The following is a 26,692-nucleotide window of genomic DNA, read 5'->3' as shown; positions in this document are numbered from 1 at the left end:
GATCGTCGTCTCGTCCGCCGCGCCTACCGCGCCAACATAGAGCTCAGCATCAACACAATCAACCAGCCTGCCAGCCAGCCAGCGGAGCGAACTGGCGTAAAAAACTTCATCAATCCTTCGGCAGCAGTCGGCTAAGTTGGACGTGTTTCTTTCGTTGCTAGTAAAGTAAAGTGTTTTGCGAAGCTACCTCTCTTTCTCTCTCTCAACTTGGGGTGTGTGTTGTGTTTAGTTCACTGATCGGATTGGATCTAGTGAAGGTGAAGCTGAAAGGTGGTGCGGTTTCGGTGCAGTGTTTTGTGCCAGCGCCAGGCAAGCCAGCAAGCCAGCAAGCAAGCTAGCGAGCAATCAAGCAGCAGGAGCAAGGAGGCGAGAGAGAAAGAAGTAGAACGGAGTGTTTGAACGGTATTACGCAGTATTTTCATCGTCAACTCGAGTGTTGAACTGAAAGTGGAATATTATATTTAGTCGGTCGCAGAGTGAATTAAAGTGAAGTTTTGCACTGTTCGCGGTTATTAAAGACCGGTTTGTGCGTTGGTTGTTTTGGATCGACTTTGGTTTTGCGTACAGCGCAAGAAGGTGTGCCCCAGAAGTGTAAAAAGTGTTAGAAGTTGCTGGAACGAATACCCTCAGCCGGCTTCTGCTTTTCAAGGCCGGAGGACATTTTGTTTCCCCGATAAAATACAAAGTTTGTCTGAGAGAAAAAGACTGTCTATTTATTAATTTGTAAGTTGTAAACTAAGCATACCTATTAAACGCGTGAAAATTGCGTAAGGAAACTAAACTTTCATTGCGAGTCGATTTCGAGGTGGTGAAAATAAATCCTAAAATAACCCAGAGGTTGGCTACCTTTCGTGTGTGGGTGCGCACTGTGCGACATCGGTGTGAGTAATCAGCCGGCCAAACAGTAACAAAGGAATTTGTGCCAGAAGTTTGGTTCCCCTGGAACAACTGCCGTAATGATGGATGTAGAAAAGCAGTTGAATGGGGATCATGCCATGCATAATGGCACTAATGGGCACCATGCCGGTTCCTTGAGTCCGACTGGTAGTCCGAAGGCTGCCATCAATGGAGCGGGCGATGGTCTCATGAAGAAACCTACTGCCATTCTGGACGATAAGCATAAGAGACGTGGGCGCAAGCTGTCCCGATCGAACAGTAAGGACGGAGTTTTGGGAGTTGCCGGAACTCCGAATTTCGTTGCTCCGCACAGAAAGTGGAAAAACAGCCGCCGATCCCGCAATGGTTTCGGCCGCGGCTTACCGAAGAAGGGTGGAGCCGGTGGTAAGGGCGTATGGGGAAAACCTGGCTCGGAAATCTACGACGAGATGGAGGAAGAGGATCAGAACGATCCTAACTTCGATCTGGACGCCTTTAACAGCTCGCACAACATCGAGTTGAAGGAAGTCATCCCGGACATGACCGAGGCGGAGTTCACCAAGAAGGTAGAACCGGTCATACTGGAGTATTACGAGCACGGCGATACGCACGAGGTGGCCGAAAGTCTCGACGACCTCATGACCGCCGAGCGAAGGCCGCTGATTACCAAGATTGCCGTCGAGATGGCCTTCGAGCACAAGCAATCGCAGCGGGAGATGACGTCCGTGCTGATCTCAGACCTGTATGGCAGGACCATTACGAGCCGTGATATATGTAAGGGTAAGGTATTCGTTCCTCTTTGGTAACAATTTAAATAAGTGAAATGATTTTTTAGTCAACAAATGTAAGCAAAATTTGGATACTTTTGATAAGACTTTGTGAGGTTTGGATTGAGAGGACGTTGGCTAACATTGTAGCCAACTCAGTTGCTACGTGGATGAATTCTATCTAATTTAGCTTTTCCCCTGGATCTTTCCGGTAGGTTTCGATATACTGCTGGAGAATTTACCGGACCTGATTCTGGACACGCCGGATGCGCCGCACATTCTGGGCAACTTTATCGCCCGGGCGGTGGCCGACGATTGCATACCGCCAAAGTACGCTTACGACGTTGAGAAGGACGACGGGTCGCTCAATGCACCGGCACGGGAAGCCTTGACGCGAGCCAACACGTTGCTCTCGATGCACCAGGGTTGGGGCCATCTGGACGACGTGTGGGGCGTCGGCGGTGCGCTCCGGCCGGTGCAGACCATCACACGCCAGATGGCGATGCTACTGCAGGAGTACCTGCTGTCGCGTGATCTCGAGGAAGCGCAGCGCTCGATCCGGGAGCTCGAAGTGCCGCACTTCCACCATGAACTGATTTACGAGGTAAGTCAGTTTGAGTGGTGCGATTCAACCAATTCGAAACAGTCACTTACATACGGACTCTTCCACTTTTTGAACAGGCCATCGTTATCGCGCTGGAGGCGCTAAACGAGGCCACTGAAGAGGCATTCTGTAATCTCTTCAAAACGTTGGACGAAACCTGTATAGTCACACCGGAGCAAATGGAGCAGGGCTTCCGTCGTGTCTACGACGATATGACCGACATTGTGCTGGACATTCCTTTGGCCTATTCCATCTTGGATAGGTTTGTACAACGCTGCCAGCGCGCCGGTTTTCTCAGCGATGCTGTCATCAAGGATTTACCCTCAAGGTGAGTACCTTAAAAATTTAAGTTCCACGCGGAATTACATCTCATTTCAAGGCAAATGAATGGCACATTTGTCTACCGCATTTGAAAAGTCAGCTTGTTTACGTTTACGATTGTGTGGTTTGTGCGCGCCGCTGAACAGTGGCAGCCGGTTTCAGCGTACCTATATAATCTGCTGGCAAGTACATTTCGCTTCCTGGTTGATCAGTTTCACTAAGGAAAGGAACAGTGAAACCTGTGAATCATTCTTCCTTCTTTTTTTGTTGGGGTACAGTGCGGTGCTACTACGCGGACCCTGCAACAACGGTAGACAGACTATTTGTAACGGAGGAATAAATACAAGTAATAATAATAACAATAAAACCGACTTGCAGAGCGCGTTGGCCGGTTGCTAGCAAAACCAACCACAACAACAGCGTTGAATGGTTCGAACTTTGTTGTTTAAAAATAGTCAACAGATTGGATATGAACGAACACTATGCAGTATTCATTTCTCATTGAACTGCTTCTCATTTTCGAGTATCTGGTAGAAGTTTACTTTACACTAGTTGGGTTTTTTTTCGTTTGTGAAAACATAAATTTCGTGTACTTTACAGTAGGTTAGTCACCAATCAAGCTAAAATACGGCTACTAATAGGATTGAAGGGCTTGGAATTTGTCGATTTGGTATGCAACACGTGAATGTGCCTAGTGGTGATATCGCCCTTCCAAGAGTAGGTGTCACTTGTGTTGGTCCGGAGGTGTGTGTTTGAATGCAAATGCAATAAGCTTGGTGCAGTTTGGTTTCAACAATAACCAAAAGGACAGACGTACAGACAGACAGCGAGCCAGGAAGGTAGACAATTTTAAATCAAATTATGAAGTCTAAACATGCCAACCACACCACCGTCGACAACGACGCAGACGGAGTGGGTTCGTTAGTTTATTATTTTTCTTTTTTAAAGATGGCATGCTGCGAATGTGTTCTGCTACAATCGCGCTCGTTCGTCGCGTGTTATCTTTGCTAGGCACAACATTTGCTGCCGTTATCGGCACAACTGGTTGCCCCATCACATCACAGCTCACCTTGTTTGCGAGTTGAGACTACAGTGGGGGACATTTTGATTTATGATGTTTTATAATCGTGTTATTGATCAGTACTGCAGTAGTGGCAACAGAACTTTTTCTTTGATGGAGACTTTGTTGAAAGAAAAAACACATTAAAATAATGCACCCGTTGAGCGATTAAAGTGGTATCATTTGAATCATGTATCTTAGCGCTGTTTATAAAAACTGGGGTAAAAAATTACTGTGAGCCCTTATACCATTCCTTTTATCAGAAAACTCATGCAGGTCATTAGTTCAGAATAATGATGGCTCTAAATCCTCGCAATCCCATCCGTCTTGGAAGGTCACAGCACCTAGCTCCAAAGGAAGATCGAAGTACAGAGGAAGGTAAAATCTTATCTCAATCCTCTGTGTGATACATGTAGATTCGAAAGTATTCGAGAAACTTGCCCTTAACACATCACACGGTTTATGGTAGCCTTCATTAGTCGCGTTAGTTTATTCGGAAAAAATGTCCTCTTTCCAGTGTAACACGATCTACGATAGCTTTTCTCGATCGATCGTACCGTACGCTGCCTTAAAACCGATGAATATAGGATATATAGGCAAACAGAAGATTAGGGAGCGTATCTTGTAGGCAGCGTTAATAACCCAATACACTGTGTTCTATCAAGTATTTTTCTACTTTACTTGTAGAGTTCACCTCAGTGAACCAATCCTTTACTACTGTCAAACGATTAAGATTGTTCTGGAATCCTTATCCTAATTTTTTTGACTCGCGCTAATAATTAACTATTTGAGCCTTCAGAAAACGACAAAACGGCGATCAATAGATGACTAAAATAAGAAAAAAAAACGACCACAGAAAGATGACGAAAAAACAGCGTAATGACCATGCTATGAAAAGGTGACGAAAAAGTGAAGAAAAGTTGACAAACACACGAGGAAAATACGACGGAAATAACATGGAAATTGTTGTAAAGACAACGGAAAGATGCCAACACATCAACAAAAAATGACGAAAAGACATTTAAAAAGCGTCAATAAGGCTACAAAACATTCTAAAAAAGTTGTTGAATATACGACAGAAGTACGATGAAAGAACGACGAAAAGACATTAAAAAGATAGTATTTTTGGACTAGACAACTAGACAATGGCAAAAAGAGACGAAAACACAAACATAAACACGACAGAAATAAAGAAATAAATAAAGAAATAAATAAACAACAACCAAGAAGACGACAAATATCGGCATAAAGCCATTAAAAAAATCAACAAAAATGCCAAAAATACGTCAAAAAAAAAACGGTCACGACCAAAATACGATGAAAAGTTAGCAATAAGGTTGTGAAAGTGCTCAAGAATATGCGACAAAGAGGTAACAGATGACGAATACGATAAAAAAAGGAGATGACAAAAAACGACGAAAAAGAATTGAAAAGATAACAAGATAACGAAAAGACGACAAACAAGCAACGAACAGACAGTGAAAAGGCGATGGTAAGTGATGACAGGTAGGCGAAAAGACGATTAAATAATACAAAACACAATAAAATATGACCGAAATTACATGAATATACGACGAAAGACGCCAATAAAAAAGCTGCTGAATATACGACAGAAAGATGATGAAAGAACGACGATAAAACAGTAAAAAGACAACATTTTTGTTTTCTTAGTATCAAGAGGACGACGAAAAATGGCAAAAAGTGACGAAAAGATATGAAAGCTATGATAATAGATGATGAAAAGATGACAAAAATAACGAAGGAAATGCGACAATAAGACGCCAAAACAACAAAAAAGAAAGATGATGAAATAAGACGAAAGATGGTAAAAATACGATGAAAATAACATAAAAACACGATGAAAAGACGCTAAGACAACGCAAAAAGCAAACATAAACACGTTAAAAAAGCGTCAAAAAAAGAATAAACCATGCAAAAAAAACGGCGAAAAGGTGAAAACTATATGACCTAAAGAGACAACAAATAACATGACGGAAATGGCAAAAAATGGCGATACGACGAGAAAACGCCATAACAGCAACAAAAGCGTCAAAAGTGCCAAGAAATGATGACAATCGACGAAAATATGGTAAAAAGATCCTAAAAAACGACAAAAATGCGATGAAAAAATGACAAAGACGACAAATGCAAAGAAAATGTACAAAACTTTGACAAAAAACGGTGAAAAAGGGTCGAAAAGATGGCAAAAGAACGAAGAAAATACAGTAAATGCACGACAGCGACGGAGAGATGGCAGAAAACAGCAAAAAACGACAAATAGATGACGTAAAAGCGATGTCAAATAAGCCAAACCAAAAGACAATGAAAAAAAAAAACAAAAGGCGACGAGAACACGTTAAAAAGGAGCCAAATAAACACCAGGGAAGCGACAAACAGAAGACAATAGAAACGACGTAGGCTATATATACCTAGTTGCAGCAAAAGCAATAAAAAAAGGATAAAAATGGACAAAACAGTAATGAGAAATGCCTATAAAGATCACAAATGATAACCAAAAGACTCCATCAAGACCATCCAAAACCGCCATAAAAGACAACAAAAAAATTACAGCAAATCGTTGAAAAGAGACAAAAAGACGCTTCTTTTCTAATTTTGAAACAAAACTACGAGCCTTTCTTCGAGGAGAAAAACATTGATGGTAAAATTACAGATTTTTCTTTAGCAAAATCTGGCACCGTTCATGGTAGCTTTCATCAGTCGCATAGGTTTAGTAGCAAACATGTCCTCGTTCCAGTGCATGATCCATGTCATAGCTGTTTTCGTATGTTTGTACCGTACGCTGCCTTGAAACCGATGTGGGCCCGTTAGAAATTGGGGTGCCGTATTTTATAGGCGTCGTTGAACAGCGTAATCCCGCGATAGTTTTCAATGGGATGGATCACTGCTTCCATCCATTCTTCGGCTGACTGGTTTTCCTGCGTCGCAGATCTTGAAAATAACCCAATATTCAATTACAGTTCAAATATTTTTCTACTACTTGGTTGTTCTTTAGCCTATCAATCTTCCTCTAGGTACTGTGGAGATTAGGGGCTGGTTTAAGTGTTAATCGAAATTAAAATCCTCTCTGCCACTATGCTTTCATCCTTGATAGTCGGAATTGGTTATTCTTCTGGTAAAATTTTCGTGTGATATTGACACGAAACGGTTCTTCGAGCAGTTTTACATGATCACAACATTCTGTTGGCGCCTCTTGCGTTTCGTCAAAGTCTAATAATATCTTATTTTATTATTTTATAGGTACTAGCTAGTTATTGCGGTTAGAAATATACCAATACAGATCTCCAATTATGTCCCACTCTGCTGATTTACGATCGCATGCGGTGTCCAGATACTCGGGCCTCGTAAATTTTTTACGGAATTTTCAGGGAAGTGTCATGTTTATAGGAATATGCTAGTTGGTTCCTACCGGCGACTCTGTTTGATCGGATCTGCGGTACGCCCTACAAATTCTTCCAGATTAACCTCCCACCTGCTTAAACGTGCTCAACTCGTTCTCTATTCGTCAATACTTGGTCAAGATCTTCAACTAAATCACATTGCCAACCAGATGTTCGATGTGTTTATAATATTCTCATTCAAATGGCATTTTTATTGGGATAGGAAAAACTCATCCAACCGCCCGAGGTCACACGTACCCTGCCGAACGTATCGTGCGACGTGCGAGAAAAAAAAAGAAAAGTTTTAATTTGTTTAATTTGTTTATTTAAATTTTTCATCTGACCTTTATAGGTCTCAATGAAATTTGTGGGTGGGGAAAAGCCCACTCGAGGTTGATCCTCAAGTGCGCGTAAAAACCCCACCATCTTTTGACACTGTTTACAATTAACAATTTTACAATTTCATGATTCATGCCTACAAACTACAAACAACTACAGTATTAGTATGAAGCAAATTACACTGAACACTAACTTTAAACATCTTAATTTGATAGTAACATATTACATTGCCTAAGTCTATTTTTAAAAGTATCACTTGAAATATTGAAGTCAAATAATTCATACGTGGTATTAAAAACGTCACACATCGCCCTAACGGGTTCGTTTTGACCGTACTCGTTGCGGTGGAATGCAAAGCGCAAAAAATTACGTTCTCTCAGATTTCTGGAAGGCACATTTAAATTGATTTTGGACAGGATATTTGGAGCATCTATTTCTCCAGTCAACACTTTTCCAACAAAAATGGCTTTAGAAATACTTCGTCTCTTTACCAGCGTGTCGATGCCTAGCAATTGACAACGGTCAATATAGGCTGGCAACTGGTTTGGATCACGCCAAGGCAGAGACCTGAGGGCGTAACGTATGAATCTAGCTTGTACTGCTTCAATTCGATTAGTCCAAATTTCAGTATATGGACTCCATATTACAGCTGAGGTCTCCAAAATGGAGCGGACAAGAGAAACGTATAAAGAACGCAAGCAGAACGGGTCAGTGAATTCTCTGGAAATTCTCATGATAAAGCCGAGGTTTTTATTAGCGTGTGCTATGATATGCGAATAATGGTGCTTAAAGGAGAGTTCTGAGTCTAAAAATACTCCTAAGTCTTTGACAACTGAGACTCTTCTTAGCGTTTCTCCAGATATGGTGTAGTCGCATAATATTGGATTTTTCTTACGTGTAAAAGAAATCACAAAGCATTTCGACACACTAATAGTCAGTAAATTGTGCCAGCACCAATTAGAAAAAGAATCCAGCATCCGTTGCAGCTCAATGCAGTCCGTCATAGTTTGTACAGCAAGAAATAGTTTTAGATCATCAGCATAAATTAGTTTGAAGCCAGGCGGAATAATGAAACAGACGTCATTAAAGAATAGTGAGAACAGCAGCGGTCCTAGGTTACTGCCTTGAGGAACACCAGACACGCTGACGAAGCTGTTTGATTCTATGTTGCCTAATTTGACACAGAGCGAGCGGCCAATAAGGTAAGATTTCAGCCAGTCAGTAAAATGTTTTGATGCACCAAGACGTCCAATCTTAGCCAGAAGGATCAAGTGATCGCCACGGTCAAACGCAGCTTTCAAGTCAGTATAAATAGTGTCTACTTGCAAGCCATTTTCCATGTTTTGTATACAATGAGATGTAAACTGAAGCAAGTTTGTCGTTGTGGATCTACCAGGGTAGAAGCCATGCTGATCCATGGAGATGTATGACTTAAACTCGCGTTGTAGAACATTTCCCACTAGAATTTCAAATAATTTCGATCCAGCAGAGAGAGATGTTATTCCTCGATAATTTACTATATCGTGTTTTGACAGACTAATTGGTAACCTAACCTGTTCGAACGATTGCATCAGGTTAATGTTGGTTTAAACTATCCGATGTGTTGCATTAGATCCGCAGTCATATTTATTAAATGCGATAGTCAGAAAAGTTTAAAATTTGTTAATTAGAAGTCACTCAGATTTCGGTACAAAATATAAATAGAATAAGGAATAAGTCTGACGCCTCTGGACGCCTCGCACTTAGTCACAGATCGTGCAAAAAATAATCAGCACTGATAGTTGCGTGTATCAGTACAACCCCTAATTTTTTAAACATTAATTAGCCAGCCATTCGATACGGTATTATTATTTTGCCTGCAAAAACAGATCCCGCATCAAAAAACACGAAAACAGAGTTCGCCTTTTCGTTTCAATTTACCAACATTTGCAGCACACACTGACATCGACTTTCGTTCACCTTGCCTACGTGCTGTGCTACTCTGAACCACCGCACCGTACCGCACCGCACCGCATTGCGTTCTCTGGATGGATATATGCGATCTACATTTATTTAGCCAGTCGGTTCCTGCCGCGGATGGTTGCACGTTTTCTTCTTCCCCGATGTCGATGAACATCCATTTTTGCCTTTCTATCTGTGCGCCAGGTACCTACCTACCTACCTACCTATCTACACTCGGGAGCAGTGTGCGTTTTCAAACCGGTTGAGAAATTTTCTCGAATACTCCGGGAGCGCTCGTTGTTGTGGCGTTCTTCATTCAAGTCATACACTAAGGGAGTTTAAAATTCAATTGCTGTGAATGCTGGCAAATTCAGAGGTTGAATCTGGGTTGTTACTGCCACGAGAAGAAATCCTACATAATAATAATATAGACTGCTTTCTTTAAACTTGCGCGTGGAAGGTTTTTTTTTAAACAATCCTGTTTGTATCAGATCTCAGACCGCGTGTTTTTGCAAAACAAAAACAACCCATGCCTGCTGCGCCACGCTACAACACATGAAGCTTGATGGCGAGGAGGAAGCGGAAAAGAGTGAGTCGACTCTGATGCAATCGCTCGAACAGGTTAGGTTACCAATTAGTCAGTCAAAACGTTTCTTTTTTTTCGCTCGATACGGTTCCGGCAGGGTACGTCTGACCTCGGCCGGTGGGATGATTTTTTCCTATCCGAATAAAAAGGCGTTCAGATGGAAATATCATAAACATGTCGAACATCTGGTTGTTAATGTGATTTAGTAGCAGTTCTTGAACAAGTACTTATTGACGTATGGCAACCGGGTTGAGGACGATCTTGAGGGGGATAAAGTGCCAATAAGAGGACAGAATGTGAGGAATTACACCGATACCGTGCAGGTCGGATCAAGAGACTTCACATGTGCTGTGACGCGGAAGTTAACATAGTTACAAGCGAGCGCAATGTGATCACCAAGTTTGTAAATTTTGTAAATCAGTGATTGCCAAACTGCGGTCTGGGGGATGTAAATGTTCACCTTGCGATAAATCGTTAATAAATTCCAGGAATTCTACATGCAGACTCACCATTTGTTTATAGACTTCAAGGTGGCATACGATTCAGTTAAACAAAATGAACTGTGGCGGAAAATGGTTGAGCGTGGTTTCCGAATAAAACTGATTAACGCTGAAACGTTCCACCGTTGATGGTTCAAAGCGTTTGTCACGTTAGATTGTTTGAAATAAGGTGACGGGCTATCACATTTGCAGTCGTACAAGGGCAGGTGCGCAGGAAAAGCGGGGCCAACATCATGCAATCTGACATCTGGCTCAAGGAGCTTCGTGGACATTTTTTTCACAATGCTCAAAGGAAACAACTGTTGATGGCGACGAACTAATAAACGAGGTAGCAGATGAGTTCGTGTATTTGGGATCGCTGGTAACCGCGGGCAACAGCACTAATATGGAGATCCAGCGGCGCATTCAAGCGAGAAATCGAGCCTACTTAGCCCTCCGTAAAACGCTACGCTCAAGAAGCATACGCTGCCGTTCGAAGCTAACAGTGTACAAAACCCTTACCCTTGCCGTGTTCGAGCGGAAGGTGCTGCGGACGATATTTGGTGGAGCACAAACTGAAAGCGGAGAGTGGCAGAGGCGTATGAATCACGAGCTACATGCATTGCTTGGAGATATATCTATTGTACATCTGGCGAAAGATGGAAAATTGGTGGCGAGTGACCCAAGATCGAGCTGAATGGAGACGACCGTTTGAAACAGCACGAGTCACTCCGGCTCTAGGCTGTTGACGACGACGACATTGCATACGGATTTCAACCCAACTCAGCCCAGCATTACCAAGTAAAATCGATCCGATTTTCAACTTTGAGTTGCTATTGCATCAATGTACAAAACTCAAATACTTAATGCGATATTTTCTGTCAAATTGTGTCTATTCGAAACATTCGTTAGCAAATGATGGAAATAGCACATTATTTTTATTTTATGGCGAGAAGTATCAAATTTATCCAATGCTACCGTATGCGCATCATTGGGCTGATTCGGGTTAATACGTTGTGGAAATTTGACAGTTTTTCCAGCGATTTTCTATCACATTGCCACTACGTGATAAAATCGGGGCATAGAGACGTTAATACTCCCGGTTGTATTGTACGGCTATGAAGCGTGGACGTTTAAGGAGAGCAACTGACGAGCTCCAGGTGTGTTTGAGCGTAAAATTATCTCTAGGCGACAAATTAGAAGGAGTGTGGGCAGGCGGATGAATCACGATATATACCAGCTGTATAAAGATGCGGATGCTGTGAAGCAACTAAAACACGGCAAGCTACAGTGGGTTGGCCACGTAGCAAGGATGTCGATTGACCAACCAGTAGAAGCAATATTCAGCAGAGAATCCGGTAGAGGCCGACAATTTCGAGGCGGACAACGTTACCCGTAGCGGATGTTAGAGGCGATTGGAAAATTGCAGCCCAAGACTGTCAAAGTAAGTGATTAGAGCTAAACTGGTCCTAAAGTTGATTCATGGACTGACTCGGCTTGTTCGCTAGATATGTCTAGTTTTGTGCCTGGTGGAATCAGCATATTGCGATCGCCTTAAAACATAAGATAAGAAGTAAGATTTGATGCAAAAACACGTGGCAAGCCAATGCACTTCAAAATCACAAAGATATTTTTTGACGTAGGACTACTGCACAGGAAAAAAAGACAGAAATTTAAATGTATAACGGTTACAGTTTTTTGAAAAAAATATTCAGTTTGAAATCTAAGAAAATACGGAATATTTTGAGACTTCTAAGTTACACTCATTGATGTTTAGCGTACTTTATTTCCTTTTTTATAAAAATACTCTGATAACAGAGGTAAAATTTAGTACAAAATTTTCTGAAGAATTTGATTGAGAGGAACAACTAGAGTGCACCTTATTACGAATCAATGCCCTCAGTTGCCGCATAAATAAATCACTAAAAACAAAACTAATAAATTTGATAGTCTGTAACATTTTTCTCGGCAGTTTTGCTTCAATAACTTCAAACTTTACGGAATGGTTCTACTATCAGCGAATTATTCATATTTCGCACGTAACAGCATACTGCCTAGATTCTTCTCGAACATACTGCAGCTGAGCCGACAGTTTTGCTGCTGGCTGTATGATGCATGCTCTTCCATCATAAATAGCATACACCCTTTACGTACATTTTGCTACCATGCCAACGGAAACTTTTCCTATTTCAGTAATATTTGTGCTTAGTAGGTACCTAGCATAAATTGCCATTGGTTTCTGTCGAACTTTCAAAACATTCTAGAAAATATTATTTGTTTTTGCTCACTTTTACACCCAAAAGCAATTGCGCAAACTCGACCTGGTATCTATCGACAATATTTTTTTTTTGGTTCGTACAACTGCAAATGGAAATGTTTCTTCGCAACCGGCTGCTGCTGGTAGTCGGCAATAAATATTTTGTTATCGCTGTCCTTAGCAGGTTGTATTGGTATTCGTAGCATGATTTAATTGTGTACCAAGTAGGTATGTGCCGGTGCCGAACACATCGTACCATTTTGGGTTACGGCTAGGGGAAACGACCGTGATAAAACCATAGAATACACACAAACAATTCATGGTGGAATGATGGTAGCACAATTACTACAAAAAAGCCGGTAAAATACACATGCATTATGTTTCTATCCAATGAACAGTAAATATCTACGTGGTGAGGTGTAGAAGTTTCTATTTTTTTTAAATCAATGAACAACATAGAACGATGGAAACGTAGAAAATGCGTTGTAAAGGTAGCGGCGAAATTTTCCAACCAAAATCACACCCCTCTACAGCATAATCACAACGCATCAAAACAACAACATTGGGTCGGGCTGGGTGGTGGTATCTCACGCGCACGTACGCACGTAGGTACATAAAATTCTGCAGTAGAAAACCACGTGTCTTCGTTCGTTTGCTGCCTACATTGTTGTGTGCACCCCATCCATCCATGGGCGAAGATTTTTTGGGAATTTTCCACTCTCGCCGCGCGCACTGTTGTTGTACGCACTCGTCAATTGGCCGCGCCAAAACAAAAACTTATGTTTGGGTGCTGGCTGCTGCAATATATGGGTGGAGATGTTCGCTCTGCTCTGCACAGTCGCAGCACAATCTAGGCTCACGATATTGAATTTCTACACTACGGGACTACGTGACTGTTGGAACGTTGTTTGGGTTGGTTTGGCTATTTAGGAGGTTCCAAATTATGGTGCTAGCATTGTTGTTGTTTACATGACGCTTTGCCTTGCACGGCACGGCACAGCACAGCCTGCCTGCCTGCGTTTTCAAGGTCAACATCGCGGGTCGATACTAATCGCCACGGTGAAGGGGAAGAGGTTGTTTACGACTTTTTTTCTGGTTCGTTAGATAAATGTCCGAAATGGAAAACAAACCGTTGCGTAATGTATGAAATCATTGACAAACAACATTGTTTACAAACAATAAAAAACCGTGCAGTGCAATGTTTGTGATTGTTTTCATAGCGCGGAATAATTTCCGATTTTGATTAGTGTTTTCTGTGAAGGGAATGGTCCTTTTGTTTTTGAGCTATTCTGAAAAAAGAGTAAGTTTAAAAATTTAAAAAGGGGTGATTCAGTGTTGATCTTGAAGCAGTAGAGAGCCCTAATGATAAAACGCCTTAGCGCTTAATGATGAAATTCAACTTTTTTTCTATGAGTAATTAACATGCTGTTTGAATTTTGTAAAAAAAATCCGATTTGACAAAATAATTTTGTAGAGCGTTGGACATGACGAAAAAATAGTCGTCAAGGGATTTATTTTTGCATAAAATCAAAACTTCTTTTGAGTTTCCTTTAAGAACGAAGGGGTTAGAGGGTTAAAGACCAACTTTTTGTGATTTTTTAGAGATTAAGTACTTACATAACAAAAATCAGTGGAGCTAGGGTCAAAAATGTAACTGCAAGTAATGCCCCTATTTTTTATGTTGGGGACGTAAAGGTTAAAGCAGGACAACAACTTTATAGCGTTTTTAGTAACTGTTATCAACACTAATTGTTTTTTGTTTTATTTTGAAAAATATGTATGCAACGCAAAGAACAATGCGTGCGGCAATTCAACGATAAGATAAACAAGAACTATAAATGACTCCGGTTAGTAAGTAATTTTTGATAAAGCGTCGTATATAGGTCATGATACGAGTAACAACGCATTTCACAAGTTTCTGACTAATAGACCGAATACGAGGCCGCACGTTCAACTGTTGGTGCACTTTTCGATTGAAAGTAAATTTCTTGCAAACAAATACTGGAGTATTTTTCAAGCATAATCGTATTTAAAACGAGATTGAATTTTGTTCTTTCGGAATTTGAAAGTTGCACTAAATTCATTATGTGACTTCCAGTAATTTCGAAGGCCTTTTGCTCTATCCATTTTTTTCCCCTTTGTGGTTTTATCGATTCCGCCAAATGTGGACGCCAAATGTGGACGCCTAATGTGCTGGTTCTTGCGGAACAAACTGCAGTGGAAAGGCTTACACCTCACCTTGTTTGAGTTGTTTTTTAACCGCCGCTTCTCCTAAAGTTATGATTGTTATTAAATTTTTTAGAACGTTGGCGAAAAAATGTTTCTAGATCTATGAGAGAATTAGCAAAATGGTCCGTTTGTGAATTCATCACGGTACGAAATCGATGACATTCAACTCTCCTGATGTTTTTTCATATAAAATGGTGCTATTCGAGTTTATTCCCCGGTCTTTGAGTTGGTTTTAATCTCTTCAATGAGGTTTTAGTATGTATTTAGGTGTGAATTGGGAAAAATGGGCTTTCCTTGCGTTTCGCGTGATTTCTGATACCATTTGGAAGCTATCTGTGTGTATTTCACGGGTGGCAAATAAGTTTTTATGTTGTTTAATTAGTTTTTACTATCATTTCTGTGGATAATAGGGTAAAATGGACATCTTCCCAAGGTCTGTGCAAGATGGGACTATTATCAATTGATTTCTTGCAGTCTTTTTGCATAGGAATAGATTATTAGATTTCAAACTGGCGGCTTCAACCATCTGACATTACAAGCTTGTTTTTACCCATTGTGCAACGCTTCCACTTCCGCAGTGAATTATTATTTCTACAATTGTACGCTTGAAACCAGCCAATTAGCTAGCTGGCTCTTTTTTGACTGCAAATTGGCTCTTTTCCGATAAGACTAGCCACGTCATGTTCTAGGTTAATATACATGATAAAGATGATAAAACCTAGAGGTATCCCAACGATATAGGGGGGCTCCGTAGCCGCAAGATTACCGAGTTTGCTTTGACAAGCGAGTGGCCGTGGGTTCGAGTCTTAGTAGAATCAGACCATTTGATTGTCAAGTGACTTTAAGAATGAGTTTATTTTCATTCCCCTCATTTACCTTTTCTTCATGCTGAATTCTATATGCCGCTGAAGCCTCCTGACAGTGCAAGAGTCCCTCCTATAGTTAAGTGTACTGGTCAGAGGAACGAATGAGTCCTCGCGATGATCCATAGTGATTATAGTAAAAAGAAATGCAGTTCGGGTCATACAGCAATCATCCGGGCGATATCACAATAGATCAACAGTGCTGGTCACAGGGATGAGTCACCATATATAATCTAATCTTACACTAACGCACTCAATTCTTGAAAGCATCCTGGAAAATGACGATTACTTGAATCAATCAGTTTTCTTGTCAACGCCCAGGCCAACTGCGCAGCATGTATCACAGAGAGAATTCCGAGGAATCAAGTAGAACCAGAAATAATGTCTAATTTCATTAAACTCCTTGAAATCAAGAGGAAGGAAGAAAGCGTGAACCTCCCGTACCAAACGCTTCCCATAAAGATAATGATTTATTTACAGTCGTTGGGAGTATCTTTGCTAATAAAGGTTAAGTGATACTCCGGACCCTCAGGGATGAACTAATGGCATTTTTTTTCTCCTGTAAAGCCATATTACAACTACGTCCATTGATAAGGAATATTGTTGTATGACCCACTAATGGCATTTAGACCAGAAGTCAGACTGAAATTGGCCAAGATATAGCACCTTGTTTCGCTCTCTGAAAATAGATGAGTCTACAGAAAATATTAGTTTAAATAATATTACACTAAAATAAAGTCGTTTGGTTCAATGGTTGTCTAAAACTACAGTTATAACACAGACAAACAGACGAGACACTCGCGTTAATTCCATCGTCCAATCATAAACCACTCAGTTTTTAGAAAACCATGTTTTGCAACATGGCCACCATGGCACGCGAGTGTTGCTTCGAGTTTTCCGTATAAAACCATACACATGTACAAACTCTGCAGTATAAAACCCTGCAAATGCAAGCTACTCCGCAACATGCACAACAGAGGGTGCTAGTGTGCGAGCAAAATGTTTAGGACGATGATTTTTGAAGAAATTTCTACTATGTGTCATGTCAGTTCGTCAGTGGTTATAATGTTAGGAACTGAAAACCATACGACCCCGCACCTCTTAGCTTGGCTGCTCAATTCTAAAAAATTGAAGTATTTCCAGGTATGGCCACGTGTAGGCGCTAGGCTAGGTAGGGGCTTGGGATGGCTAAAGCTATGTTGGGCGCTTTTTCTTAGTTGGCTTCCCCAATTCATACCCTCGCAGTGATGTGTCCACATATGAAAAAAAACCAGCGTTACGTCAAATATTTTGGAGTATATCGGTTTTGAAGTACGATGCTGGTTTAACAAGCAGTCGTCGTATGTTCGAATCTCGGCTGGGAGAGGCTTTTAGAGTCAATAAGATCGTAGCACAAGCCCTACAATTGTCATGCACTCTAACTGCTGGCTGCGAAGTCTGTCGTATAAAAATAGAAAGTCAAGTTTCAAAAACGGAATGTTGCACCTACGCTTTGCTTTTACTTGAAACTGTACTTTAAAATGACCTGAAGCCGGACTTATAATTATACTTGAATTTAGAACATTTTGAGCTTGAAGAGATCTACATTCCACCACGACACGTCAGGTATCACTGGTTAGTTCGTTGCGATCACAGTTTTATTCAACTGTTCCTGTTGATGAGGTTTCATTATTGCCGATTTCAGTCCTAAAAGTAATGTTTTCGTGAAGTATGTTATACTCACAACTTCCGAGCGGTTTTAGACCGCAGACCTCTGACATTCTGATAGTACTCAGATGGCACGCGACTGAATACATGCAATGGACTTTAAATCAGACATTGACTTGAATTTGAATTTGAAATCAGATATGAAAAGATTTGAATTTTATTGACTTTAGACTAATTCGAGGCTAAAGTTTGACTTCAATCTGAACTAATAGTAGGACTTGAATTTGGACCTGTAATTGGACTTGACAGTAAACTTGAAATTGAATTTGAAATTAAAAATGAATTTGAAATTGGACTTCAATCCGGAATTAGACACGTAAATTTGCTTGAAATTTAGACTTGAAATCGGGGCCCAGTTTGAGCACACCAGTGATCAATCTTTCACCACCTAGCGAGTGATCTGGTTATTTCGAAGTTTTATTGCTGCCGATGTCAGTCCTGGAGGCCGATGTCAGTCCTGGAGGCAGTAGCACTCTTATAACTTGCCCTTGTAACTTGGGGTTTCAAGCAAACTTACTAATGCGGAGCGTTGTGATATGGTCTACACATGATCGGCCAGCACGGAATCTAGTTTGCTGCCGCCGGAGAGTACCGTTGATCTTCTCCTGGATCCGGTTGAGGATTACCTTACAGAGTACTTTGAGAGTAATACAGAGCAACGTGATGCCACGCCAGTTACCGCATTCAGTTAGGTCTCCTTTCTTAGGGACTTTGACCAATATGCCCTGCATCTAGTCCACCGGAAAAGTTGCGGTTTCCCATATATTGCTTCAAGCAAAACCATGGGTATAAACGTGCTGTTGAGAACTTGATCTTTCTTTATCGACAGACTTCGCAGCCGGTTATTAGAGCACAGGACAATTATCCCAACCGTAGATTCGAACATACGACGACTGGCTTATTAGGCCAGCATCGTACCCCGAAGCTAACTGGGCGGGCTAGAGGTTTCATTGTTGGTAAATGAAAAATTCCGTGTGAAGGATTGATGTGAAGAGATCTGAGAATAAAAGCATACTAAAGTTACTTGACAACGATTGGCCTGATTCTACTAAGATTACGATGTTATGATGGTTCGCTTGTCAAGGTGGCAGACTCGGATGTTGCCCAACACGATGATTGCTTACATGCCAACGAGCGAGGTAGTGACTAAAACGATAGAGCAGTCGAAGGTATTCTTTACGCTGACATTTTGGGTAGGCAGGGTTGTTCAGGAAGCATGGAATGCATCAATACATGAAGAGGTTAAAGGTTAATTAAACTTTCCGTTCACGGCAGTTTGGAGAAACCTTTTACCACTTCCGCACACATTGAGAGTGGTTCTTGGTGAGTGGTTCTGGAGTTTTCGTATTTCCAATATCGGTGCGTCCCAGTGGTCGGCAAAAAATATAGAAAGTCTTTCGGTCACTGATAGAGGTGATGGCATACAAGACTAGAGAGTGGTCGAAGTCGTTGACGTTCGAATATGTGGCAGGCAAAAGAGATGCTGGAGAGATAAACGCTGGAGGAAAGGTCGGTAGCTGGTTATACTGTCGATTTTGCTTAAGTTGAAAAGGCCAGCTTCAATAATTAGTTACAAAAAAACGGTAGAGGGCTCAACATCCCCACTTTTTCAGAAACATTACACATCGCGTCACCAATATGAGAAAGCAAACAAAAAACATAGAATTTTACTAGAAGAGAAAACTGCAATGCATAGTTTCGCAAAAATCGATTCAAAAAAAAAAAGAAGAGGAAAACAACGCAGCATTATATATGCTCGGTCTGCTGCTTCCTTGACAGTAGGACGTTAGCTGGGCTTCGAATCGATCCCCATTTTTGGCTGACATATGATGCACAATGTGGTCGAAATCGGTAGTGAGGCTGGCGGTGCGCGGTGTCCGGTCCGCTTGTGTCTAGCCATGTATTGGCAAACAATTCGTAATGTAATTTATTCACATAAATTTTCGGTTGCATAACCATGATAGGAATTCATTAACTATAGCAGCCACATGAGAAATGTCTTGTTTTCGAACAGGGATGGCGAAAAATATGAAAATCTCACGAAGATCAAATCATTTAATTTTCGTCGTTTGTTTTAAAGTTTTTTTCTTCGCGTATCGGCCTGGGTGACAGCGGGAAAATTTGCTATCCGTTCGTGTTCAACGAGAAGCTGATGCTAGAACAATCCTTGGCCTACTTTACAGTTTCACAGTTCGTGACGCACGCGAACACAAACACTGTTTGAGATTCTATTCTGTTCGATTCTTTATTTACCAGAGCGGCAAACTCATTACTTGCCATTGGGCAATTATGATCTAACGATGTAAAATACCTAAATGTTCTAATACCACAGCATCGGTGGAAAATTTTCAATCTATGATCACGCCATATTTGATCCTATTTCGCTGCAATCCACAATAGTGTTTTTGCCATCCAGTGTGCAACATTAGTCTGGTCTGGTTCAGTTCAACAGCACTCCGTGCTGCACTGCAAGTCGCTTGTGCAGCAGACGAACGACCGAGATGCATATTACATGTGCACGTTTTCTAGTTTTTTTCTTCTCCACAACCGTCGCCATATTTGCCCTCCGATTGACACCGTTGCCACATTTTGTTGGCCACCGGCGGCTGGTTGAGATTATGGTTCCTTCCATCGCAGCAGTCGTACACTCAAATTAGGAATTGTCAAAAACTTTCGAACAATCATACTAACCTACGCTAAACGTAATAAAGTTTATCGTAAAGGTTTTGCAAAAAAAGCGTTTTTTACCTCACGGAAGCGGTTTCGCCTAACAAGCTCGAATTTCCGCTCCCTCCTGTCCTGTTGGGTGAGTTGACGAAGCATTATTTTTTCCTCTTTTTATTTTGCTAAAACGTTCGCCAATTTACCCGCGCTGCCCCGCTCGTTCGCTCGCTACCTGGCATCTTCGTCGAAGAGACCCCGTCATCGAACCATCACGGTCTCGCAGTCGGGCCGCGGCGCGGTTACACGTTTCAAAAGTAAATATAATAAATGAGAATAACAAAACCGGTCAGAAACCGGCATTTTCGCGATGCCGGTCGTTCGATGTTTGTGTAGGTTCCCAGCAGCACGGCGGAGTCGGTATCATTTTTCCTGCACACCGCAGTGTAGAAGAGTGCAGCAGCACGCCGGGAGAGTTAAACGGAGTGGAACGGACCATCCCTTCAAAACACATGTCTACTTAGGCCGGGAGAAACAGACTACAAAGTAGTGTCAATATGGCGTGAATACTAGGTAGGCACCTCTACCTACTATTGATGGGAACGAGTTTCATGATTAATTATTTTAGCTTTACGCTGATTTTTGCCTTCAACGTTCAATTTTAACATTTGCTCTCCTACACTCCTTATAATAAACATTAAGCCAACAACCGGTTTATGAGCGCCACGATGTGTGGGACGGCGATTCATTTTGTTTATTTAGCTTTGGTTTCACCGTCCTCCGTATTCATACTTGGTTTGTTACGGCCTAAATGCGTATTTGCAGTAAAGTCACCTCCAGAGTGGATGGTTTTCTTGGCAGTTTGCTTCACAGAATGTAGACTTTTTTCCTCATGTACTATAATTCCAAGCTACGTTTCTAATGTGTATAAGCTAATAAGAAAAAAAAGGAATTGCTTTTGGTTTTTTTACATTACGAAGAAACAGTACACTTTGCACGTGCAAAAGTGTGTCGTTGTTTTCAACAACCTCAACGGGTGTCGATCACGAATTGCAGATCGTGAAACCGGTTGGGCTCGATTTGCGCACCTTCCGCACCCTTCCGTCGTTCACCGCCACTCGACATCGTTTCCGACAGTACTAAAAGTATCCTACGATGTTCAAACACAGAGTCCGAGATCGTGTTCGGGCATAAGGATTGAAAGTTGTGCTAGGTTTTAACTTTTTATAGGCTCGACCTGGGGCAAAAAGTTCTCCGAGCTAGAAGCCTAACGTGATTATTCTGACTGACAAACATAAATCGCTGCAGGCCTTAAACTCGTGACACCAGTCAGTGTCGGTGAAGGCGCAACTCGTCAGATGTGATCATCAAAAAGGTTTATGCTAATTAAGTATTATTATGTTAACAGGTACTGATTTGGGTCAAAAGCTATTTATATCTCATCGTCTGTTTGCTGCAGACGGAATTACGTGGGGGCAGAAACATCAAACTCATTTAAAATTCGAATTGTTGTTTTGAAATAAATATGTTATGTGCTATCAGATGATCGGCAAATAGATAAAACAATTTGCAATTCACTAGAGCAGGGGTATTGTCACATATTTATAGTATTCCTAACTAGGCTGAGAAAATTGTTTCCCAAGGAATAAGTAAAGAGACATGTTTACTCAGTTGACTGTTGAAAAAGTTGTCATTATTTATTCATTCACTTATCCAACAAAAATCACATGAGGAGGAACATTAATAAAGTGTAAATTTAGACTTTAAATTGGGTTATAGTGTAACATTACCAGTAGAAACCACCAGCCAGCGTTTATCATGTTTCACGGTTTCATAATGAATTTGGCATTGAAATTAACTGTACCTACTTACTGCTCATACCACCACTCAACCGGTCGTGGTTCGCAGTGTTTGCAAACTGAATCCTTGAGATCGTCGGATTAAACAAAATACCTCGAAACGACGTCTAATTGGATTTCTGGGTCGACATGTCATGTGTGCAAGCCAAAATGCTGCAAAACGTTCTGTAGCGTTTGCCATTTAACATTACACAGTGTGATTAGGGATGTATATCAGCGTTTTTATTCATCAGTGTGAATTTCCTGTAAAGTTGGTGGTGAATTTGATCATCTCCGGGATAGCTTGCTGTCCATGTGATGCACAGTATGTAGAAAACTGAAACGCTGAAGAAAATTTCGCCATTATCAGGAAGAAGCACTATGTGAACGATTACTTGGAAGGAATGGAATAATCAAATCGGTGTTCAACACACCTGGGGCGCCCCATAAGGGTGGTGCCTGGGAGCAGTTAATGCGATCGGTGAAAAGAGGGCTTACAGCAATGGATACTTCCCGAATCAACCATGCCTGTGTGGCATAGAAAATATAGAGACACCGACTGGATTATTCGTATATCTATTATTTAACAAGATATCGAAGTTATCATAATCATAAGATCAATGCTTATAATCGTAACCATAGTAATCACGTTCGTTGATTTTCACATCATGCAATCGTGACATGAAGTATCGCACTCATTGCTTTATTGGATATTCTAGCAGGAGTGTCACTGATCTGATCTGAACTGATAGTTGGTCTCAATTAGGTGGCCTTTCAAAAGAGTGAATTACCGCCCAGTTAGCTTCGGGGTGCAATGCTGGCCTAACAAGCCAGTCGTTGTATGTTCGAATCTCGGCTGGGAGGTGTTGCTATAGCGTCAGAAGGATCGTTGCACTAGCCCCGTAATTGCCCTGTATTCCAATAGCCGGCTGCGAAGTCTGTCGATTAAGGAGGGTCAAGTTCTCAACAGAATGTTTATACCCATGGCTTTGCTTTGCTTTATAAGAGTGAAATGAAGGATAGACAAACACCCAACGATGAGGCTTTAGCGACTCTGGTGAAAGAAGTGAAGGCTGTGGTAAATTCGCCATCGCTTATTTACATCCCGGTGGAAGCTGCTAAACGAGAAGCTCTTACTCCAAACCGCTTTCTTTTGTTGAGTTCAGAAGTCGCTAGTAGTGTAAAGTCAGAAGTTGTTAGTAGACCTTAAGGAGGCAAATTGGAATGCCTGGAACAACTGCCCGGTGATGATCTGGCGCCGAATCAGGTAGTTTGAAGAACCAGAATGAACGTTAACGATGAGGTCTGGTATCTTCCACTCCATGTTGTACAAAACCCGAAAAAACCGGATAAGTTACGCTTGGTGTGGGATGCTGTAGCCAATGTGTTAGGAGTTTCGCTGAACTCGCTACTGCTGAAAGGGCCAGACATGCTTGTACCGTTGGTGTGGGTTCTATGTGGTTTCCGAGAATGGCGACTCGCTTTCGGCGGAGATGTGAAGGAAATGTTCCACCAGATGAAGATTTGTCTCGAGGACAGACGAAAGGAGCGGTTTCTCTACAGGAAGAGGATCCGAACGATCCACCGAGTATCTACGTCATGGACGTGGCAACCTTTGGGTCGACATGTTCTCCATGTTGGGCCATCATTAAACGTCACTGCGTCGACGACTACTTCGACAGCGTTGAGTTCGTGCGTCTGGTACACCGAAAGGGAGGCTTTGAAGTCCGAAACTTGGTGTTTAACTCGCCAGAAGTGCTTCAGAGTTTGGGGGAGACGAAACCAGCCGCACCGGTACACTTTAACCAGGACAAACAAAACGTCTAAGAAGCGAGTTCTAGGAGTGATCTAGGATCCAAGCACAGATGAATTTGCATTCTCCACGACGCACCGCGAAGGGTTACTTCCATACCACCTGTTCGAAGGAAATAGGCCGACAAAACGGATTGTAGCAAGCTGAGTTATGGGGTTTTCCGATCCGCTCGATTAGTTGTCATCATTTACCATCCACGGCTAAATCATCATCCAACACCTGTGGCGCTCCAGCTGCGATTGGGATCAGAAGATCGGTACTAAGTGCTGGGAGTTGTGGAAGCAGTGGACCGAGATGTTGCCAGAAGTGGAAGCCATACAAATTCTACGTTGCTATATCGGCGATGCGAAGCGCGCTTAAGTCGAGTCATTGGAAGTTCCCATCTTTACCGCTGCGTTAGTCGGTTCTGCAAAACCATTCGTACGACATCTCTCGCATCGTCTTCTGGACGGATTCTCGTACAACTAGCAGCTGGATCAATTCCGATCAACATCGCTACAAGGAATTCGTAGCATTTCGCGTTGGAGAAATCCTAGAGCTCTCTAAGAAATCAGATTGGCAATGGGTACCAGCTAAACTCAACGTAGCGGACGTACTGACGAAGTTGGGGCAAAACCCACGGCCCACGGCCGTTGAAGAAACGAAGGAAGTAGTACGAGAGGCAGTTTTGTCCCACGAAAAAATACGGTTGGTCATAATCATGGTCATGATTACATCGCTAATGACAGTTACGTCGTCTGAAGTCCGTCTATCATGCAATTTACAAATGGAGAAGATATGATCGTCTATAAACTTGAAAACTTTGCTTTTATCGGGAGGGATGTAAACTGTAGCAAGTAAAAACGTTTTGTCTCGGATAGCGGTAAATCACAGACCTGTTTGAGACCATTTCCATGGCTTACATTGACCGGTGAACTGTGGAACTATTGAGCAACACCACAGATTTCCACAAATTGGAATTTGAACACACAAATTAACCACAAGAAATTGGTAAAAAAATTTGTTTTTCAAGCTTTCTTGAGATGTGTATGACCGGCACTCAACCAATTGCCAATAAAAATAAGACAAAACGTAGAACGTTTTAATGTTGCATAAACCATCTAACTAACACAGCGTTTGTTTCAACTTTTTTTAATGGAAAAATATTTTCTCCCATTGCAGAGGGCGCAAACGTTTCGTCTCCGAGGGTGACGGTGGTCGTATTAAGCCGGTCAATTTGAGTGCCCGCGACTTTTAAGCACTCCCCCCGCGCGACCCTTCCCCGTATCTTACGCATGTGTCAACGCAAATAACAACAGCAGCAGCCGCAGCAGCAGCAAAAATTATCGATTTAACACCTCAGATTTTCGTTTTATTTTTATTTTTGGCGTGTCAATGGATTGAAACCGCCAGACAGTAAACTGGTGATCGCGCGCGCGACTCTACGCAACGCACAGATTGGTGTGTGTGCATCATTCCGGAAAACGGGGGAAGGTGTAGCTTTTCCGGTGGCGCCGGGCCCCTTACAGCCCAGAATATTTTTTTTAAAGGAGAAGAGTGAGATTCGAGAAAAGTTTTTCATCCCGCAAACGGATCAGAATTCTACCAAATAAGATCACCATATTATTACTCAATCTACCTGTCGAGAGTGGAGAGCGAATGTACCCTTTTCACCGGGGGGTTTGTCACATGTTTTAGATCGCAGCAGCAATATTGGACACACTCTCTTTTTTAATAGTGGTAAGATATATGTAGAACACTCACACAGCAGCATCTTTTATGCGATTTACATCGTTTGCTACTAGCAAGTATTAGGCAGAGGCCGATCACCGCCAGCAGAGCAGACAAAAACGGATGATTGACTAAACTTTAAAAAGAAGGAAACGGACAGTTCTGTTGGAGGAAACTTATTCACTGTAACCTATTTATACTGCAAATTGAACAGAAAATTCGAACTACTAATTGAAACCACTATTTGAAAACATATGTATAATCTAAGGGATAAAAGAAGAAGCAAACAAACATAAACTGAATGGAATCTAATAATAATATTTGTTTTACGCGATATCCAGATTGAAAAAAAAACATAAATTTAGACACACCACTAAAATAAACCTTCGAACACACGTATAAAACAGCATTAAAATTATTTACTCTAGTAGACTAAAAAAGTAGGTCGTCTTGTTACAAAGTTGACAGCAGTGGACAGGCACCTTCCTCTAGCATTTAGGCAATTGTTGGTTGCGGCAAAAGAAATTACCTACCTAAGTTTAGTTTAAAATCATTTGATGAAGAAGCGAAACGTTTCACATGTAATGTTGTTTTAGTCCAAAAAGAAAAGCCTTATTACTAACTTAGTAGCACCAGACGTGGACACAGTGTACGTAGCGTTAGTTGTAGCTGAGTGTAATTTATTTCTACAATATCCCGCACATGCCGGTCGGTCGAAGCCGGCTAAATAAGAGTACGCATTTTTCGTCATTTGAAGTTTAAAATCGGTTCTATCAGGAAAGTTTTAATTCTTTTTTGCTTGAGTTTCGTTTATTCCTAGTTACTAGAATTGAAGATATGAACGGTTGGATTGATATGAGAAAAATGCTACCTGATTACATACTAGTATCCCCATTTCTTGTAGTTGTCTAACGTTTTCTATCGACTCGAAGTAAAATTAACCATAAACAAACTAAACGCGATGTAGAGATGAACACTCCAGAGTCAGTGTTTTATTTTCCATTGACTGCGGTCATTCGTTTGGCTTTGGTTGGATCTAGCTGTCTGCCCTAGCGTGAAACAACTTTCGACATCTTCGAGAAGGTAAAATTTTGATCACCAGTGAAATAAAGAAGAAAAAACAAAAGGAAATCGTATATGTTAATATTCTTAAAGTATAGTAACACTATATCGTACTGAACTAAGTTGCAAATAAAAATGCAAAGAAATCATGGAAATAAAAACATGCAATTATTGAGCATAA

General features: G+C 41.4%; 1 protein-coding gene across 1 annotated transcript; it reads left to right on the top strand.

Moving 5' to 3' along the window:
* Window positions 1-132: 132 nt before the first annotated feature.
* LOC128738816 (programmed cell death protein 4) lies at window positions 133-26,692 on the top strand. The gene is made up of 4 exons (XM_053834226.1): window positions 133-1,656; window positions 1,859-2,247; window positions 2,325-2,575; window positions 24,901-26,692. Exons 1-4 carry the CDS (start codon window positions 957-959, stop codon window positions 24,974-24,976), a joined length of 1,416 nt encoding a protein of 471 aa, XP_053690201.1. The 5' UTR covers window positions 133-956; the 3' UTR covers window positions 24,977-26,692.

This window comes from Sabethes cyaneus, chromosome 1 (assembly GCF_943734655.1).
Source record: "Sabethes cyaneus chromosome 1, idSabCyanKW18_F2, whole genome shotgun sequence".
Classification (NCBI taxonomy): domain Eukaryota; kingdom Metazoa; phylum Arthropoda; class Insecta; order Diptera; family Culicidae; genus Sabethes; species Sabethes cyaneus.
The sequence above is the reverse complement of the archived record's forward strand: the minus strand, read 5'-3'. Positions and strand labels throughout refer to the sequence as shown.

Coding starts and splice junctions, on each gene's coding strand:
- LOC128738816 (XM_053834226.1), top strand. CDS start 957: ATGATGGATGTAGAAAAGCAGTTGAATGGGGATCATGCCATGCATAAT. Junction 2,248..2,324: donor ACCATGAACTGATTTACGAG/GTAAGTCAGTTT, acceptor CTTTTTGAACAG/GCCATCGTTATCGCGCTGGA. Junction 2,576..24,900: donor ATCAAGGATTTACCCTCAAG/GTGAGTACCTTA, acceptor CTCCCATTGCAG/AGGGCGCAAACGTTTCGTCT.